We start from the raw sequence: 20,347 nt of genomic DNA on the forward strand, positions 1-20,347 counted from the left end.
TTACAAAAAGAAGCAGATTAGCACCTGGCATATTCAACAACCGGCATATTCAACAAACACATGTATACATTTCTCCCCTCCACCGAAACAACGCCCCCCCCCCCCCCCGGGTTGTTGCTGCTGCCGGCCTATTTCCCTACCGTTCTGCCAGGAAGTCAAGGAAAGGCTGCCACCGCCTAAAGAACCCCTGTACTGATCCCCTCAGGGCAAATTTCGCCTTCTCCAATTTGATGAACCCCGCCATATCATTGCTCCAGGCCTCCACGCTTGGGGGCCTCGCATCCTTCCACTGAAGCAAAATCCTCCGCCGGGCTACTAGGGACGCAAAGGCCAGAACACCGGCCTCTTTCGCCGTCTGCACTCCCAGCTCCACTGCAACCCCAAATATCGCGAGCACCCAGCCTGGCTCGACCCTGGATCCTATCACCCTCAACACCGTGTTTGCTACCCCCTTCCAAAATACCCCCAGCGCTGGGCATGCCCAGAACATATGGGCATGGTTCGCTGGGCTCCCCGAGCACCTAGCGCACCTGTCTTCGCCCCCGAAGAACCTGCTGATCCTCATCCCGGTTATATGAGCCCTATGTAGCACCTTGAACTGTATGAGGCTAAGCCTCGCACAAGAAGAGAAGGAATTTACCCTTTCCAGGGCATCCGCCCACATCCCCTCCTCAATCTCCTCACCCAGCTCCTCTTCCCATTTACCCTTCAGCTCCTCCACCGAGGCCTCGTCCCTCTCCTGCATTACGTGGTACACATCCAAAATCCTCCCTCCTCCAACCCACACCCCCGTGAGCACCCTGTCCCGTACCCCACGTGGGGGCAACAGAGGGAACCCCTCCAGTCAGGGGCTGGTTTAGCTCACTGGGCTAAATCGCTGGCTTTTAAAGCAGACGAAGCAGGCCAGCAGCACGGTTCGATTCCCGTACCAGCCTCCCCGGACAGGCGCTGGAATGTGGCGACTAGGGGCATTTCACAGTAATTTCATTGAAGCCTACTCGTGACAATAAGCGATTTTCATTTTTCATTTCACTTGCCGCCTGGCAAACGCCCTAACCTGCATGTACCTAAAAATGTTCCCTGGGGGGAGCCCAAACTTCCCCTCTAACTCACCCAAGCTCGCAAACCTCCCATCTACAAACAGGTCCCCCAACCTCCTAATACCTACCCTGTGCCAGCTAAGAAACCCGCCATCAATGCACCCTGGAACAAACCGGTGGTTCCCCCGTATCGGGGACTCCGTCGAGCCCCCCACCTCCCCCCTATGCCATCTCAATTGCCCCCAAATTTTGAGGGTAGCCGCCACCACCGGGCTCGTGGTATACCTCGTTGGAGGGAGCGGCAGCGGCGCCATTACCAGCGTCCCCAGGCTCATGTCCACACAGGACGCCATCTCCATCCTCTTCCATGCTGCCCCTTCCCCATCCATTACCCACTTGTGCATCATCGCTGCGTTGGCAGCCTAATAATACCCACAGGCTGGGCAGCGCCAGCTCCCCCCATATCCTTGCCCCGCTCCAAAAACACCCTTCTCACTCTCGGAGTCCCATGCACCCATACAAATCCCGTAATACTCCTGTTGACCCTCCTAAAAAAGACCTTCGGGATAAGGATGGGGAGGCACTGGAACAGGAACAAAAACCTCGGGAGCACCGTCATCTTGACTGACTGCACCCTGCCCGCCAGCGACAGCGGCAACATGTCCCATCTTTTAAACTCCTCCTCCATTTGCTCCACCAGCCTTGTGAGGTTAAGTTTGTGTAGGGCCCCCCAGCTTCTAGCCACCTGGACTGCCAGGTACCTAAAGCTCATCCCTGCCCTTTTCAGTGGGAGCCTACCAATCCCCTCCTCCTGATCCCCTGGGTGCACGACGAACAACTCACTCTTACCCAGGTTGAGCTTGTACCCTGGAAAGCCGCCAAATTCCCTAAGAATCTTCATCATCTCCGGCATTCCCCCCCACTGGGTCCGCCACATATAGCAGCAAGTCATCTGCGTATAGTGACACTCGGTGCTCCTCCCCACCCCGCACCAGACCCCTCCAATTCCTCGACTCCCTCAACGCCATGGCCAGGGGCTCAATTGCCAACGCAAAGAGCAAGGGGGACAGGGGACGCCCCTGCCTCGTCCCCCGGTGCAACCGAAAGTACTCCGATCTCCTCCTATTCGTGGCTACGCTCGCCATCGGGGCCTCATATAACAGCCTCACCCAACTGACAAACCCCTCCCCAAACCCAAACCTTTCCAGCACCTCCCACAAGTACCCCCACTCAACCCTATCAAAGGCCTTCCCCGCGTCTAATGCCACCACTATCTCCGCCTCCCCTTCTACCGCCGGCATCATGAAACATTCAGAAGCCTACGTATATTGGTGTTCAGCTGCCTTCCCTTCACAAACCCCGTCTGGTCCTCATGAATGACCCCCGGCACACAGTCCTCTATCCTTGTGGCCAAGATCTTCGCCAATAGCTTTGCATCCACATTTAACAGCGAGATCGGCCTATATGATCCACACTGCAGGGGGTCCTTGTCCCGCTTAAGGATCAAGGAAATCACCGCCCGTGACATAGTCGGGGGCAAAGCTCCCCCCCTCCCTTGCCTCGTTAAAGGTCCTAACCAACAGGGGGCCCAGCAGGTCTGTGTACATTTTATAAAATTCGACCGGAAACCCATCCGGCCCCGGCGCCTTCCCCGACTGCATGCTCCCTATCCCGTTAACCAGCTCCTTCAGTCAATTGGTGCCCCCAGTCCCTCCACCTGCTCCTCCTCCACCTTCGGAAATCTCAGCTTGTCCAAAAAGCGCCCCATCCTCCCCCCCCCCCCCCCCCAGCCCCTCCACCGGGAGTTCAGACCGGTACAATTCCCCATAAAAGTCCCTGAAGACTCCGTTAACGTCTACCCGCCTTCGCACCACATTTCCTCCCCTATCCTTCACTCCACCAATCTCCCTGGCCGCGTCCCGCTTACAGAGCTGATGCGCCAGCATCCTACTCGCCTTCTCCCCATATTCGTACACCGCTCCCTGTCCTTTCCTCCACTGATCTTCCGCCTTTCTGGTGGTCAGTAAGTTGAACTTGGCTGAAGGTTATGCCGCTCCCCCAGCAATCCCTCCTCCGGAGCCTCCGTGTTTCTCCTGTCCACCCTCACCATCTCCCCCACCAACCTCTCCCTCTCTCTTTGCTCTCCCCTCTCTCTATGGGCTCGGATGGAAATCAACTCCCCTCTAATCACCGCCTTCAATGCAGATCCCAAATCGTCCCCACTCGGACCTCCCCATTATCATTGGCCCCTAAGTACCTCTTGATACACCCCCGAACCCGCCCGCCCACCACCTCATCCGCCAGCAGCCCCACCTCCAGGTGCCAGAGCGTGCGCTGGTCCCTCTCCTCCCCCAGCTCAAGGTCCACCCAGTGCGGGGCATGATCCGAAATAACTACGGCCGAATACCCGGCATCCTCCACCCTCGAAATCAGCCCCCTGCTCAGAACAAAAAAATCGACTTTTTTTGCACGTGGGAGAAAAATGAATACTCCCTTGCCCTCGCGAACCTCCAAGGATCCACCCCTCCCATCTGGTCCAATACCTTAGCCACCGCGGGCCTCCTGCCCGTCCTGGACATGGATCGATCCAATGGGGGATCCAGCACTGTACTAAAGTCCCCCCCCCCAATATCAGGCCCCCCGACTCCAGATCCGGCCCAACATGCACTGCATAAAACCCGCATTGTCCCAGTTCGGAGCATAGACATTCACCAGCACCACCCACTCCCCCTGCAGCTTGCCGCTCACCATCACATACCTCCCACCACTGTCAGCCACCACCTTTGACACCTCAAACGACACCCCTTTTCCCACCAGGATCGCCACCCCCTGGTTCTTTGCATCCAGCCCTGAAAGAAACACTTGGCCCACCCATCCCTTCCTCAGTCTAACCTGGTCCGCCACCTTCAGGTGCGTCTCCTGGAGCATAGCCACGTCCGCCTTCAGCCCCATCAGGTGCGTAAACACCCGGGCCCGTTTGACCGGCCCATTCAGCCCTCTCCTCACATTCCAGGTTATCAGCCGGATCAGAGGGCTCCCTGCCCCCCTCCTGCTTGGCCCGTTCCCCACGGCAGCAAACCCCCACCCCGGCCCCCCCTGCATCCTCCAGCTCATTCCTGGCCATTTCAGCAGCAACCCGGTACCCCCCCCTATCTCTCCCTCCGGTTGTACCCGGCCCTCCGCTTAGCCACCTCCGCACTCCAGTCCTGGTAGATCCGCACCACCGTATTCTCCCACTTGCTACTCCGCTCCTTCTTGGCCCACCTAAGCACGCACTCTCGGTCAACGAACCGGTGGAACCGCACCAGCACCGCCTGTGGCGGCTCATTCGGCTTGGGCCTCCTGGCCAGTATTCTGTGGGCCCCCTCCAGCTCCAGGGGTCCCTGGAAGGACCCAGTTCCCATCAGCGAGTTCAGCAAGACGACGACATAGGCCCCCAGGTCTGACCCCTGCAGCCCCTCCGTGAAGCCCAGGATCCGCAAACTTTTCCGCCTCGACCGGTTCTCCAGATCCTCGAATCGCTCCTGCCACTTCTTATGGAGCGCCTCGTGCATCTCCACCTTTACCGCGAGGGCAGAGGCCTCATCCTCTCTTTCGGAGGCTTGTTGTCGGAGCTCCCGGATTGCCACCCCCTGGGCTGTCTGCGTCTCCAGCAGCTTGTCCGTATTCGCCTTCAGCGATTCTAGCAGCTCCACTTTGAGCTCCCGAAAGCAGCGCTGGAGAGTCTCCTGCTGCTCCTGCGCCCACCGCCTCCATTCCTCGAGGCCTCCTCTGGCCGCCATCTTGTTTTTCTTCCCCCGCTTTTTCCTAGGCGCTGCCACCGCTATTTTGCTGGCCCCACTCCTGGTCCAGACCATAGAACACTGGGGATCTGCTGCTGACACCTTCCCACGTCGGGAACAGTCGATCAAGTACCGCTGGGGGGCCCTAAAAAGAGCCCAAAAGTCCGTTCCTGGCGGAGCTGCCGAACGTGCGGCATAGCCGCAACCAGAAGTCCAACCCCCTCAGATCCTTGATCCGCAAGCCATTCATTAATTTATCTTTCATAACTGGTTTTACAAGGCTGTGATCAGCTTTCAGCATTCAATTGGTCAGCTGTGAAACTAACTGCAATGTTTATAAACATCAAGCTTTGATTTGCAGCTCCTGAATCACTTCAAACAGAGTTAAGTGCTGTTAGTGTCACAGCTGACCACTTCAAGTTTTCTCAATCATGAAGGATGAATGGAACAGTGCTCTGGTGGTGGGGGGGGGGGTCTCTTTATTGATGAGGTCTCTTTTGGGGATCTCTTTTTATTTGGTAGGGTCTCTGGGGGTATCTTTATTCAGGCCGTCTGTGAGGAGTCTCTTTAATTCAGGGGTCTCTGGTGAGGGGCTTTGGGAAGGTTCGGGTGGGGTGGCCAGCTCTTGAATTGTCCGGGGCTCTCCGATGACTTTGGCACTAGCTCCCTTGAAGAGTTAACCCCTTGTTCGCCCCGAGGTCCACCGGGTCAAATACACGCTTGTCAGAATATGGGGCTGGATTCTATGATTTTTAGGCTATGTCTGGAGGATCCATGGCGTTTTACGTCAAAACAATCGGCAGCGGCCCAGTGACTGGTGAGGGGATAACAGCCACGCCATGTAAATCGCCCGGCCTCCACGACAAAAATGGTCAGAGAATTGCCGGATCCCAGGCCGCGCGAGCGCACGCTGCCGCTCAGCAACACGGTGTACAACATGGCGCCGGCCGTGCGCGGAGCTGACCTGCCAGATAGTGCCCCCCTGGATACCCTGTTGCCACCCCCCCACCCGTTGGTGGTGCTGGACACTGTCCGCAGCTGCCATGCTGGGTTCCCGACACTGAGACCATGAGTCAACAGCGCGGTCATGAATCCGGCCCATTGGGGGCGGAGCAGCTGGGGACGGCCTACAGGTGACATCCTGAGGATGTCCCAACGGTGTGCAGCGCGCTCCTCGATGACGCCATTTTGGAAGGGGCGGAGCATGCGAAAACAGGCACGGCCTCGGAGTCCATCATGAAAATGGTTTCTCCGCCCAATTGCTGATTACGAAATTGCCGTCGGTGAGCGGAGAATCCCGCCCATGGTGTCCGGCCCGTTAATAGGACGCAAATGGACCTTAATGACTAATTTGTATCCTCCTGCTGGCTTGGGGTGTAAACCTGGATCTCAATGCCAATGGGGGGGCTGGAGCATTGGAAAAGGATCAGTGCTTGGCACCGATCCCATGTTCTCCCCAACACTGGGTTGTCCCCCATATTGGGGACTCCGCTATCGGGGTGTGAGACGAAGAACCCAACCAATGGTTGGAAAGAATAATGATCTCACTTATATGATATCTTAATTGCACCTTTGGCAGCCGCAGAGTGTGGATACCTTAACCTAGATGCTTTAATAATAATAATTACTGCAACAGATGTATATACCTGAAGTCAGGTTTTTAAAAACATGACTGTTTCAGATATAAATTACAATATATATTCACCAATTTCTTACGTTCATCACAGTCTGGTCTGAGTTAGTTGGTCTCAGGGTAGTGGTGGCCTCAATATTTGGGAGGGGAACATCCACGAGGTTCCTGATCTCTAACCAGTGACTCCTGTTGGAAGTATACTGGTGTTTACCTAATAAATATTGCATCACAGTCAGAGAGCCTGAGAGTCAATAACCCCCCCCCCCCCCCCCCCCCGCCCCCCTTAATGTTCAATGGCAACCAATTCTTGAAAGTGCTTGTTAAACAAACCCCATGAATTATAGACCCCTCCCTTCATCCCCCCTTGGCTCAAATGTCACCTTCTCGAGAGTCAGAAATCCCCCCCCCCCTTCCCGCTGAGGCACAGGCGGGGAAACTGACCTCCACCCCAACAGGACCCCCCCCCTCTGGGCAATCAGCGAGGCGAGGGCTAAATTGTTGGTTTTCAGCACATTTGTTTGTGGGATGATTGTTCATTTTCTTTTGTTTTTTACTTGGAATGTACGGGTGATGTTTGGGTCTGTATATTGACGGGGATACTGTTTGGTGGACTGGTGCTGTAGGGTTGTTGATTTTCTTTTCATGTGTATTTGATGAAAAGGTGGAAAATTAGAATAAAAAGATTTTTTTTTAAAAAGAACAACACTGCCCGCAATCTTTACTTCCCTTTGCTGCACACATTTACTGTTCTGTTTGAAGCTTCAAAAGGCAATATTTGCTCCCGGCTTTCATAGAGCATTAGTCATGTCTGATCTTCAGCAATGCATTATATCTGGCTCTCTGACTGTGATGCAATATTTATTAGGTAAACACCAGTATACTTCCAACAGGAGTCACTGGTTAGAGATCAGGGACCTCGTGGATGTTCCCCTCCCAAATATTGAGGCCACCACTACCCTGAGACCAACTAACTCAGATCAGACTGTGTGATGAATGTAAGAAATTGGTGAATATATATATTGTAATTTATATCTGTTACAGTCGTGTTTTAAAAACCTGACTTCAGGTATATACATCTGTTGCAGTAATTATTATTATTTAAGAATCTAGGTTAAGGTATCCACACTCTGCGGCTGCCAAAGGTGCAATTAAGATATCATATAAGTGAGATCATCGTTCATTCCAACCATGGGTTGGATTCTCCATCTCGCACCGCCGGTAGCAGAGTACCCGATGTGGCGGAGAATCCAGGCTTGGGGAGAAAATGGGATCGGTGCTGCGCGGTGATCCGTCTCCGATGCTCCAGCCCCCCATTGGCATTGAGATCAAGGTTCACATCCCAAGCCAGTGGGAGGATGCCAATGGGTCAGCAATACTCATTTGCATCCTATTAACGGGCCGGACACCATGGGCTGGATTCTTCAGTCGCCGACGCCAAAAGTGCATTCAGCAATCGGCTGGAGAATCAAATTTCTCGATCAAATCGGGGGCGTCATTGCTTTCCTGATGCTCCGCCCCCCCTCCAAAGCGACATACTCTACGTATCAACGGCCTCAGGACATTGCCTGAGGCCCGCACCCCGATGCTCCACCCACGACTGGCCGTGTTCCTGACAGCACGGGGCACGTGTGGTCTCATCCTTCTGGAACTCTGCTTGGCGGCTGTGGACACAGTCCAGCCCCGCCACAATTGGGGGAGGGCCGATCCGCGGGCAGGGGGGCACATTATTCGGGGCTGGGGGCACTGTGGGGGGGGGGGGGGGGGGGGGTGGTCCGGGATGGACGAGCCGACCGAAGGAGGGGGCACTATTCCGCGGTTCGGGTCCGCGTGCGGCCTCCGCCATGAAGCATGGCGTGGCTGCTTCAGGCCGTTACCGTGCGCATGCGGGACCACGGACCCGGCAATTCTCCAGGCCGTATCAGCAGCAAGTGCTGAGTGCTCTAAGCTGCCGTGTCGCCAGCCCCCAGCAAAACGGGGATTGGGGGCACTTTTACGCCATTTCGTCTGGTGTAAAACGCCACCGTTCCCATGGCCACTTGGGGACATAGCCCCAGAATAGGAGACTCCAGCCCCATATTTTCCAGACCATGGTGAGCCGAGAATCACGTGGGCAAGAATTGGTGCTGCTCCTGAATTTGACCTGGTGGACCTCGGGGTTGGCCAAGGGGTTAACTTTTTAAGGGAGCTGTTCCCAAAGTCCATCCGACACCCCAAAAATGGCTTCTAGGGGCCCTGGCTCCAAGCTTGCGTGTAATATTCCCAAGATGACCTTGAAAACTTCCCTCCAATACCTCTCCAGCTACGGGCAGGACCGTATGGCCTCCTTCTGCACTGTAAATTCTATGTAAAAACATGTGTACATGGTTTGCAGGGCTCCTCCCATATCACTCACATACACCCTCCACCTCCTTAAAGAGTCGGCTTATCCTCGGCCTTGTGAGGTGCGCCCTATGCACGACCTTCAGCTAGATCAGCCCCAACCTCGCGCATGAGATTGAGACATTTACCCTCCGGAGCACCTCGCACCAGAGACCATCTTCCGTATCCTCCCCCAACTCCTCCTCCCATTTGACTTTAAACCCTTCCAAGGTACCCCGTCCTCCCCCAGAATCCTCCTGCAGATCGCCGACCCCCCCCCCCCCCCCCCCCCCACTTCCCTGTTCCTCTTGCCGTCAGTACCTCTTCCAATAACGAGGGGGCCGGCGCTATCGGGAAACTCTGAAGTTCTTTCTTAGCAAAGTCCCAGAACTGCAGATACCTAAACCCTTCCCCTTGCCCCAGTCCATATTTCTCCCCCACCTCTTCCAACCTCGCAAAACGACCTCCCAGAAACGGGTCTTTTAATACCCTGCCTCCCATCACCAAAACCTCCTGTCCAACTTTTCGGGCCCATGCCTATGGTTCCCTCTAATCGGCATCTCCCCTGACCCCACCCTCGGCTTAAAGAGCTGCCTCTAAATCTTCAGCGTTGCCACCACCTCTGGACTCCCAGATATTTTCTCGGGGCCGTTGGGAGCGGCGCTGTAGCCAAGGCCCTCTACCCCGACCACCTGTACAGACTCTCCTCCATTGTAACCCACTGGGGACACATCCCCCCCCCCCACCCCCGCACCCCCGCCCTACCTCCACCTATTTGGCATTCGCCGCCCAATAGTAGGATAATAAATTCGGGAGGCCCAACCACCCCGCCTGCTGTCCTCTCTGCAGAACTACCTTCTACATTCCTAACCCTGGCTACCACCCCCCCCCCCCCCCCCCCCCCGCCCCTCCCCCAAGAGATAAATGAGGTGATCGGCTTATCTATTTCCTTGAAAAATACGTTTCGCAAAAAGACGGTCATACACTGACATGAAAACAAAAATTGCGGCAGCACGCTCATTTTTATGGTCTGCACCTGACCTGCCAGTGACGGGGGGAGACTATCTCACCTTTCCAAATCCGCTTTCACCCTCCCCACTAAGCTAGTAAGATTATATCTATGGAGCCCCCCAGTCCCGCGCCACCTACACTCTCAAATACCTAAAGTGGTTTGCCGCCCTGTGGAATGGCAGCCCTCCCACCCCCTCCCCCGGCCGGGACACCACCAAGTATTCACTCTTTTCCAGGTTTCATTTATACGCCAAAAAGGACCCAAACGTTCAGAGAAGCTCCAATATATCCCCGTCGATGCACGCGGCTCTGACACATACAGCAATAGATGATCCGTGTACAGTGACACCCTGTGTTCCAACCCCCCCCACACTCCATACTATTCCCTTCCATAACCCCATGCTCCTCAGCACGATGACCAAAGGCTCAATCGCTAACGCAAATAACAGAGGGGACATAGGACATCCCTGCCTGGTCCCCCTGGTGCAGAGCAAAGTACCCCAAACTCGTATTTACCCCAAACTCGTATTGTTTGTGCGGACACTCGCCCTCGGTTCCTTACGTAACAGCTGTACCCACTCCATGAATCTCAGCCCGAACCCAAACTTCTCAAGAACTGCAATCAAATATCCCCATTCTACTCCATCAAATGCCTTTTCCGCGTCCAGCGCAACCACCCCATCAGTCTCCTTTCCCTCAGCCGACGACATGATTAGAATTAGCATCCTCCTAAAATTTGAGAACAGCGGCCTCCCTTTAACGAACCCGGTCTGGTCCTCCCCTATTACCTTTGGGAGGCACCGCTCCAACCTAGCCGCCAGTACTTTCGCTAATATCTTTGCATCAACATTCATTAGCGATATAGGTCTGTATGACCCACACTCCGTTGGGTCCTTATCTTTCTTCAGCAACAAGGAGATTGAGGCCTGTCCCAATGGTTGTGGTAGCACCCCCTTCCCCATCGCCTCAAACATCCCCACCATCAGTGGCGCCAACCTGTCCTTAAATTTCTTGTAATACTCCATTGGGAACCCATCTGGTCCTGCCACCTTCCCCAGTTGCATCCTCCCAATTGCCTCCTTCATCTCCTGGTGTCCTACCAACCCCTCCAATGTGTCCTTATCTTCCTTCCCCAACCTCGGGTACTGCAGACCGTCCAGGTATTCTCGCATCTCCCAATCCTCCCCCGGTGGTTCCGACCTGTACAAATTTTTATAGAATTCCTCAAACACCCTGTTGATCTGGTCCGGGGCCACCACCAATTTCCCCGTCCAATCCCGCACTTTCCCTCGCCACTTGGCGCACCGACTTCCCAGGGATAACTGATTCAAACTAGCCTCTTTCTGTCCAAAAGGGCTGGATCTGCATCCCCCGCCTACCTCCTGTCCACTTCCAACATCTCCTCATCTATCAGCCTTTGCTGCTCCAGCCTCTCCTCTTTATCTACCTGAGCCTTAAACGATATCACCTCCCCCCTCACCACTGCCTCCCTCACCACTGCCTCCCACACCACCGCCAGCAATACCTCACTCATGCAGTTAAAACCCACGTACTCCTCAATCACCCTCCCGATCTTCTCACAAAAACTTCGATCCCCCAGCAACCCCACGTCCAATCTCCACCCCAGTCTCTGCACTGTCCCCTTCTCCAAGACCATGTCCACCCAATGTGGCGCATTTCCTACCACAAAGAAAAGCTATCCTCGAATAAACCTTGTGGACGGAGGAGGAAAACGAATACTCGCACTGTCTCGGGTGCAAGAACCTCCACGGGTCCACTCCTCCCATAAGCCCAGTCAGCACCTTTGCCCTGCCCGACTGGGCAAGCGATGGCGACTGCGATCTGTCCAGCCTTGGCTCCTGAACATCGTTTCAGTCCCCACCCACTGTTAGCTCGTGCGAATCCAAGTCTGGAATGGCCCCAAACACCTTTCTCATGAACCCTACATCGTCCCAGTTAGGGCCATACACACTTTCCAGCGCCACCAACCTCCACTCCAATGCCCCTGTTACATCACATATCTACCCCCCTGGTCCACCGCCACCTTCCCCATCTGGAACATCACTCTCTTACCGACCACAACCACTACCCCCTGCGCCTTGCTGTCAAACCCCAAATGAAACACTTGGTTTACCCAGCCCTCCTGAGCCTCACCTGATCCTTCATAGATACATAGAAGATAGGAGCAGAAGGAGGCCTTTTTGCCCTTCGAGCCTGCTCCGCCATTCATCACGATCATGGCTGATCATCCAATCAATAGCCCAATCCTGCTTTCTCCCCTTAGCCTTTGATCCCATTCGCCCCAAGTGCTATATCCAGCTGCCTCTTCAATACATTCAATATTTTAGTATCAGCGACTTCCTGTGGTAATGAATTCCAAAGGCTCACCACTCTTTGGGTGAACAAATGTCTCCTTATCTCTGTCCAAAATGGTTTACCCTGAATCCTCAGATTGTGACCCCTGGTTCTGGACACACCCATCATTGGGAACATCTTCTCTACATCTACCCTGTCTAGTCCTGTTAGAATTTTATAAGTCTCTATGAGATCCCCCCTCATTCTTCTGAACTCCAGCGAGAACAATCCCAACCTAGTCAATCTCTCCTCATATGACAGTCCCGCCATCCCTGGAATCAGTCTGGTAAACCTTCGCTGCACTCCCTCGAGAGCAAGAACATCCTTCCTCAGAGAAGGAGACTAAAACTGCACACAATACTCCAGGTGTGGCCTCACCAAGGCCCCATATAATTGCAGCAACACATCACTGCTCCTGTACTCGAAACCTCTCGCAATGAAGGCTAACATACCATTCGCCTTCTTTACCGCCTGCTGCACCTGCACGCTTACCTTCAGCGAATGGTGCACAAGGACAACCAGGTCCCGCTGCACACTCCACTCTCCCAATTTATAACCATTCAGGTAGTAATCTGCCTTCCTGTTTTTGCTTCCAAAGTGAATAACCTCACACTTATCCAAATTATACTGCATCTGCCATTGATTTGCCCACTCGTCCAACCTGTCCCGATCATGCTGTAGGATCCCTGCATCCTCGTCACAGTTCACCCTCCCACCCAACTTGGTATCATCGGCAAACTTTGTGATGTTACATTTTGTTCCCTCATCCAAATTATTAATATATATTGTGATTAGCTGGGGTCCCAGCACCGAACCCTGTGATCCCCCACAAGTTACTGCCTGCCAATTTGAAAAGGACCCGTTAATTCCTATTCATTTTTTCCTTTCTGCCAACCAATTTTCTATCCACCTCAATACACTTCCCCCAATCCCATGTGCTTTAATTTTGCACAATAATCTCTTATGCGGGACTTTGTCAAACGCCTTCTGAAAGTCCAAACATATCACATCGACTGCCCCCCCCCCCCCCCCCTTGGCAACTGTACTGGTTACAACTTCAAAGAATTCCAACAGATTTGTCAAGCATGATTTCCCCTTCATAAATCCATGCTGACTCTGACTGATCCTGCCACTGTTTTCTAAATATTCCGCTATAAAGTCCTTGATAATGGATTCAAGAATTTTCTCCACTACCGATGTTAGGCTTACTGGTCTATAATTTCCTGTTTTCTCTTTACCTCCCTTTTTGAATATTGGAGTGAAGTGAGCTACCCTCCAATCTGCAGAGACAGTTCCACATTCGAGAGAATCCCGGAAGATGACCACCAATGCATCCACTATTTCCAGAGCCACCTCCTTAGGGTATTAAACTATAAAAAATCAAACCTTGAGCAGGAGCCACCCAACGTGCGACTTCCTCCTACATGCCACCACTGGAGGTCCCCGTGGGCACTCTTGTTCCATCTGTGTGCCAAATTACTTCACTGAAGCATAAGACATGGTGATTGGCCTGAAACTCAGTTTCAGATTTTATTCATATACTTTATAATAGAATCCTGGAATAGAATGGTTCCAGCACAGGAGGCCATTTGGTGCATCGTACAGAGGGGCTGTCTTTCTGAAGGAGCAATTCACCTCGAGCCACTCCCAGAACGTCTCCACACCCAGCACATTCTCTCTTTACAGATAATAAATCTCATTTACGGTAACTTGGACCCCGACCCGTCCTCTGCTTCCCATCACTGTTTGAAATCACCGCTGTGAAAGCAGGGGCTTGTGTCTGCTAATGAATTGAAACTCGGATTGTTTCCCCATTGGGTTAGGAGGGTGGGGTTTTCAGTAGAACACAGGCTTTTGGTCTCGCTGCTGGAGTTATGGAGCGATTGCTTCAGGGCGGGACGGTGGTTCCTTGACAATGTGTAGGCGGGGATACGAGTCAACAGGGTGTGCCTCCGTTCTGCATTCCAACATTCTGTCTGACTGTAAAGACTTTAACACACTTTCAAAGCTCAACAGTCAGAAATGTGACTTTGGCTTTGAATAAGAGTAAAATGCATTCGACCTCTTCCATGACGGGAAATCAGGATGGTCTGTTTCTCCCCGCATCAAGGGAATTCTCACCGGGAACGAGTCCAATGTAATCTTAGGAAGTCACCTTTTGCCTTGCACTTGCTAATTTGAGAGAATATTGCACAGAGCAGGAGAGAATTGCCTGCAGTTTACACACCCGGATGAAAATGCTGACTGGGGAGAGTGGGAGGCCGGGTGCATTTTTATTTTCTGGCTACTTACCTCTCAACATAAAGCGATTAGTATCTAATTCTGTCCATTCAGTAATCTGGTTGATAATCACTACCCATGGATGGCATTTAACACAAATTTAAAGGCTGCAGAGTTAGACTCCAGCACTTGATGCGTTGGTGCTGTTGGAGTCCCATAAAATTCATACTGGAGAATCCCTCCAAATTCATAATGACCTGCTGCGTGCTATTGAATCTGGCACCTCACAGGGGCGCAGGCCTTGCTGCAGGCCTTTAACAAGGAAGGGAGGAGGAATCCGGGACCTCATCTGCACGATCCTGCCCACACCTGGGAGGCCATCAAACTTCTTCCAGCACTGTATCCACTGTATCTCTGCGGCTAACTGCTCCCATCCCCTTTGCCGAATGTGCCTGGAGCTCGGCCCCTGTCGAAACAACCTCCACCATTCCACCTTTGAACATGCCTCATGTCAAAGAACCTGGGAGCCTGGTCTGTGGTCTGCCGCTCCAATGGTCATTTTATTCCTCACTCTGTGACAAGTTGGCTGTAACTCGTGTTACCCACACCCACACCGGGCCCCCTACTCAGCATGTCGCCAGTCAGCAGCAAGTTGAGTTCTGGGCTGCACATCACAATTATGGAGACGATAAGGCAGCACAAAATCTATGTGTATTTTTGTTGGTATTTTTAATTGTGGGAGAAATTCTGACCTGGACAATAGGACTAACTCCCCTGTATTACTTTGCAATAGAGCCATGGGATATTTTACATCCACTAGATGGGCCTCACTTTAACATCCCATCCAAAAGAGGGCCTTATGAGCCTTGATTTTATGTTCGAGTGTCTGGAACTGGCCTTGAATCTACAACCAACTGACTCAGAGGCGAGAGTGCTTCCAACTAAGTCATTGCTGACTCACTGACTTCCTGTTTTTATTCAGTAAGAAATCTTACAACACCAGGTAAAAGTCCAACAGGGTTATTTGAAATCAGAAGCTTTCGGAGCGCAGCTCTTTCATCAGGAGAGTCAACTTCACTGTAAGACGTCTTACTGTGCTCACCCCAGTCCAACGCCGGCATCTCCAGATCATGTTTTTATTCATTCATGAGATGTGGATGTCACTGGCTAGACCAGCATTTATTGCCTTTGAGAAGGTGGTGATGAGCTGCCTTTGTGAACCACAGCAGTCCATGTGGTGTAGGTACAGCTACAGTGCTGACAGGGAGGGTGTTCCTGGATTTTGACCCAGTGACAGTAAAGGAACAATGATATATTTCCAAGTTGGGATGGTGAGTGACTTGGAGGGGAACTTCCCAAGGCGGTGCTGTTCCCCTATATCTGTTGCCCTTGTCCTTCCAGCTAGTAGTGGCCATGGGTTAGGAAGGTACTCTCTAAAGAGCCTTGGTGAATTGCCGCAGTGTATTTTGTAGATAAGACTCGCTGCTGCCACTGTAAGTCTGGTGGAGGGAGTGAATTTTTGTGGATGGGGTGCCACTGAAGTGGGTTGCTTTGTCCTGGATGGCATCAAGCTTCTTGAATGTTGTGGAAGCTAGTGGGGTATTCCATCACACTCCTGACTTGTGCCTTGTAGATGGTGGATAGTCTTTGAGGAGTGAGAAGGTGAGTTACTCGTCATAGGATTCTAGTCTCTGACCTGCTTTTGTATCCACAGTATTTATATTGCTAGTTCAGTTTGTGGTCAATGCTTACCCCCCATGATGTTGACAGTGATGGTAATACCATTGTATGTCAAGGGCTGATGGTTAGATTCTCTCTTGTTGGAAATGGTCATTGCCTGGCATTTATGTGGCACAAATGTTACTTGCCATTTATCAGCCCAAACCTGGATATTGTTTGCTGCATTTGGCCATGGACTGCTTCAGTATCTGAGGAGTCGTGAATGGTGCTGAACATTGTGCAGTCATCAGTGAACAAATGTCCCCACTTCTGACCTTATGATGGAAGGAAGGTCATTGATGAAGCAGCTGAAGGTGCTTGGGCCGAGGATACTCTCCTGAGGAACTCCTGCAGTGATGTCCTGGAACTGAGATGATTGTCCTCCAACAGCCACAACCATCTTCCTTTGTACCAGGTATGGCTCCAATGTCTCCAACCAGCGAGAGTTTCCTCCGAGTCCCATTGACTCTAGTTTGTCCATGTTTGAACCATGGCTATAATGGGGTCAGGTTCTAAGTGACTCTGGTGGATCCCAAATTCAGCAAATGAGCAGGTTATTGTGAAGCAAGTGTTGCTTGATAGCGCTGTTAATGACCCCTTCCATCACTTAGAATCATAGAATCTACAGTGCAGAAGGAGGCCATTCAGCCCATCGAGTCTGCACCGGCCCTTGGAAAGAGCACCCTACTCAAGCCCACACCTCCACCTATACCCGTAATCAAGTAATCCCAATTAACCTTTTTCGACACTAAGGGTAATTTTGCATGCCAATCTACCTAACCCGCACATTCTTTGGACTTTATTGATGATTGAGAGTAGCTTGATGGGGCGATAAGTGGCTGTGTTGGATTTGTCCTGCTTTTTGTATTTGGGACACACCTGGGCAATTTTCCACATTGCCAGGTAGATGTAGACGTTTTGACAGCCAAACACTAGAATAAGTGCACACTGAACCCATGTTCAAGTTTTTTTTAAATGATTTTCCCATTCCGCTACCCCAATCCCTCCATTCATGTCAGAAATGACAAGTTACTGCTTGATGTTTTCCTCCAACATAATGTCTGGATAGGATAAGCATTAATATTGGGGGACAAACCACTTAAGTAGCTTGGTCGACTTATCCAATCAATAATAGAGCACTTGAGTAAAGTTTAGTCCCTATCGGTACTGATTTTAGCCATTGTTCTGGTCGTGCTACAATTGATCTCCGCCTCAGACTTTGGAAGTGGACACTCAGTTAAGTTACTTACATATAAAAATATCCATCAACTTCTGTCAGAAACATGAACAAGCGGATGCTGCTTAAAGACAGAGTTGGACTCAGCAACGATGTTCCCACGACTCAACAATTCACTAGCCTTTGATCAAGATTCGTTGGTCACTTGAGTGTGATACTGGACTGTGTAATACGATAGTCCAACAAGGAATCAATGGCTTTGGGTGGCGAGGAGGTGGAAGAGGAACTTGGTAAGAACAAAGCAAACTGGACCTCATCACTGTGCGATTCTGCTCACTGGCGCCCCAACAGGAACAGTAGCTCCGACAATCTTCCATTTCAGGACTTGAGAAGATGAGAAGCAAAAGTGGATATCTGAGCAGAAATAATTCAAACTACTTGCTCAGATCTCCAGTTAATCAGTGGAAGATTACCTCAGTCAAAACTATTTGTTGTTTGAACAAGCTTCTATCTTTGTGTAAATCATTATTTTGCTATCACTGAAGTTACCATTTTATTCTTTGTTTCTAGAAACCTGACGTTTGGATTAGACGGACCTTCTTGGAGGCTTCTGACAGTTCTGAAGGTGTTTTGCCTCAGAACAGAGGAATAGTAGGTGTTTCAAGTCTCAACATGTAGAAACCCTAATCTCCAAATGCGGCACGGGCGCAGTGGTTAGCACTGGGACTACGGCGCTGATGACCCGGGTTCGAATCCTGGCCCTGGGTCACATAGAATCATAGAATTTACAGTGCTGAATGGCCCATTCGGCATAACCCATAACCCAGTAACCCCACCCAACACTAAGGGCAAATTTGGACACTAAGGGCAATTTATCATGGCCAACCCATCTAACCTGCACATATTTGGACTGTGGGAGGAAACCGGAGCACCCGGAGGAAACCCCCACACACACACTGGGAGAACGTGCAGACTCCGCACAGACAGTGACCCAAGCCGGGAATCGAACCTGGGACCCTGGAGCTGTGAAGCAATTGTGCTAACCACTATGCCACCGTGCTGCCCTAATGTCACTGTCTGTGTGGAGTTTGCATATTCTCCCCATGTTTGCGTGGGTTTCACCCCCACAACCCAAAGATGTGCAGGGTAGGTGGATTGGCCATGCTAAATTGCCCCTTAAATTGGAAAAAAGATAATTGGGTATTCTAAATTTTAAAAAAAAAACAATCTCAGGCCCAAAAAACGTATGTTCTGTGTCTGAGTCCACAGCCGCCAAATGTGAAAGCGAAACCCAAAAAAACCTCCCAGAGTCACAGCCCAGCTCCACCCACACAATGAGATCACTGAAGCCATGTGACAAGTCAAAAGCCTTTCTTAAAGGGACACTCACATGACAGTAGGGATGGCAGATATTCTCCCCCCCCCCCCCCCCCCCAACATGAGTGAACCAATTGGATTTTTACAAATGACAATGGTTTCATGGTCATCATTAGACTTTTAATGCCAGCTTTGTTTTTTATTGAACACACATTTCACCATCTGCTGTGGTGGGATCTGAACCCAGGTCCCAAGAACATTACCCTTGGTCTCTGGATTACTAGTCCAGTGACGATACCACTTCTCCATTGCCTCCCCTACACCTTCCAAACACACGACCACTACCATCTACAAGGACAAGGGCAGCAGACACCTGGAGGTTCCCCTCCAACTCACTCACCATCCTAACTTGGAAATATATCGCCGTTCTGTCGCTGGGTCAAAATCCTAGAACTCCCTCCCTAACAACACTGTAGGTGTATCTACACCTCATGGACTGCAGTGGTCCAAAAAGGCATCTTCTCAAAATTTAGAGTACCCAACTATTTTTTTCCAATTCCAATTCCAATTCCAAAAAGGGGCAATTCAGCTTGGCCAATCCACCTATCCTGCACATTTTGGGTTGTGGGGGTGAGACCCAATGCAGACACGGGGAGAATGTGTAAACTCCACATGGACAGTGACCCGAAGCCGGAATTGAACCCGAGTCCTCGGTGCTGTGAGGCAGCAGTGCCAACCATTGTGCTGCCCTTCCACTACCTTCTCGAGGGCAATGAGCAATGGGCAGCAACTGCTGGCCTATCCAGCGAAGCCCACATCCCGTTAAAATGAGTTAAAAATAAATCACAGCGGAGGAAGAGGGTAAATAATAGCAGTTCAGGGGACCCTAAATGGGTCGTTGGGAGGAACTTAGTTGACTTATAGGTGTCCATATACAAAAAAAATCATCAAAAGCCGGTGCACAGATACAGAGAGTAATCAAAAAGTTGAAAGGAATGGTGGACTCAATCTGAAAGAAATTGGAATTCAAAAGTGAACTTTGGTCAGCACTATCTGGAGGATTGTGTTCAGTTTTGGGCATGTGCCTCATGAAATATATATTGGCAGATTCTCCAGAATATTGCCAACGCTTAAAGGGTAAATTATTAAAGCAGACTCGATAAACATGGCTTGTATTTGCTTGAGCTGAAAAGGCTTGCGTGGTAATCTAACTGCGTGATTTAAAATGATAAAAGGAATTTGAAAGGTAAATATGGAGAAACTATTTCTTCGGGTGGGGGTATTGAGAACCAGGTGGCGTTAATTTTAAAATTAGAGATGGGCTTTGATGAATTAAATCAGGGAGCACTTGCTTTACTTAAAGGGGATTGGAAATCTGGAACTCACTTTTCCCTCGAAAGGCTGCGGCAATTTCAGGACTGAGATTGATTGCTTCTTATTAAGGGTATCAAAGGATATGGGATAAAGGTGGGGAAATAGAGTTGAAGTACGGAAGAGCCTTGATCTAATTGAATAACGGAATAGACTTGAGTGACTGAATGTCCAGCAACTGTTCTGTTGTTTAATTCCTTGTAACTGGGCCAATTTCCTGCCTAACATCATTGGTAAATTAGCTTTGCAAACACTGCTCATGTTCCATGACTAAATGTGAAACAATTTTGCATTGAGAGTCTGTTGTGCAATGGAGATAATTCATAGTGCTTCATAGAACAGAATGGAATTATTGAATCCCTAT

The 20,347-nt window shown here is 51.1% G+C and overlaps 1 protein-coding gene across 5 annotated transcripts in view; it reads left to right on the plus strand.

Moving 5' to 3' along the window:
* setd4 (SET domain containing 4) overlaps nt 1-20,347 on the plus strand; it is a 58,487-nt gene that overhangs the window by 16,755 nt on the left and 21,385 nt on the right. For 4 of the 5 annotated variants that reach the window (XM_038801584.1, XM_038801585.1, XM_038801586.1 and 1 more), the window contains one exon: nt 17,866-17,946. In XM_038801584.1, the coding sequence (XP_038657512.1) occupies nt 17,866-17,946 (81 nt within the window). The remainder of the gene's footprint in view (nt 1-17,865; nt 17,947-20,347) is intronic. The other variant, XR_005461202.1, reaches the window with a different exon arrangement.

This window comes from Scyliorhinus canicula, chromosome 7 (genome assembly GCF_902713615.1).
Source record: "Scyliorhinus canicula chromosome 7, sScyCan1.1, whole genome shotgun sequence".
Lineage (NCBI taxonomy): Eukaryota > Metazoa > Chordata > Chondrichthyes > Carcharhiniformes > Scyliorhinidae > Scyliorhinus > Scyliorhinus canicula.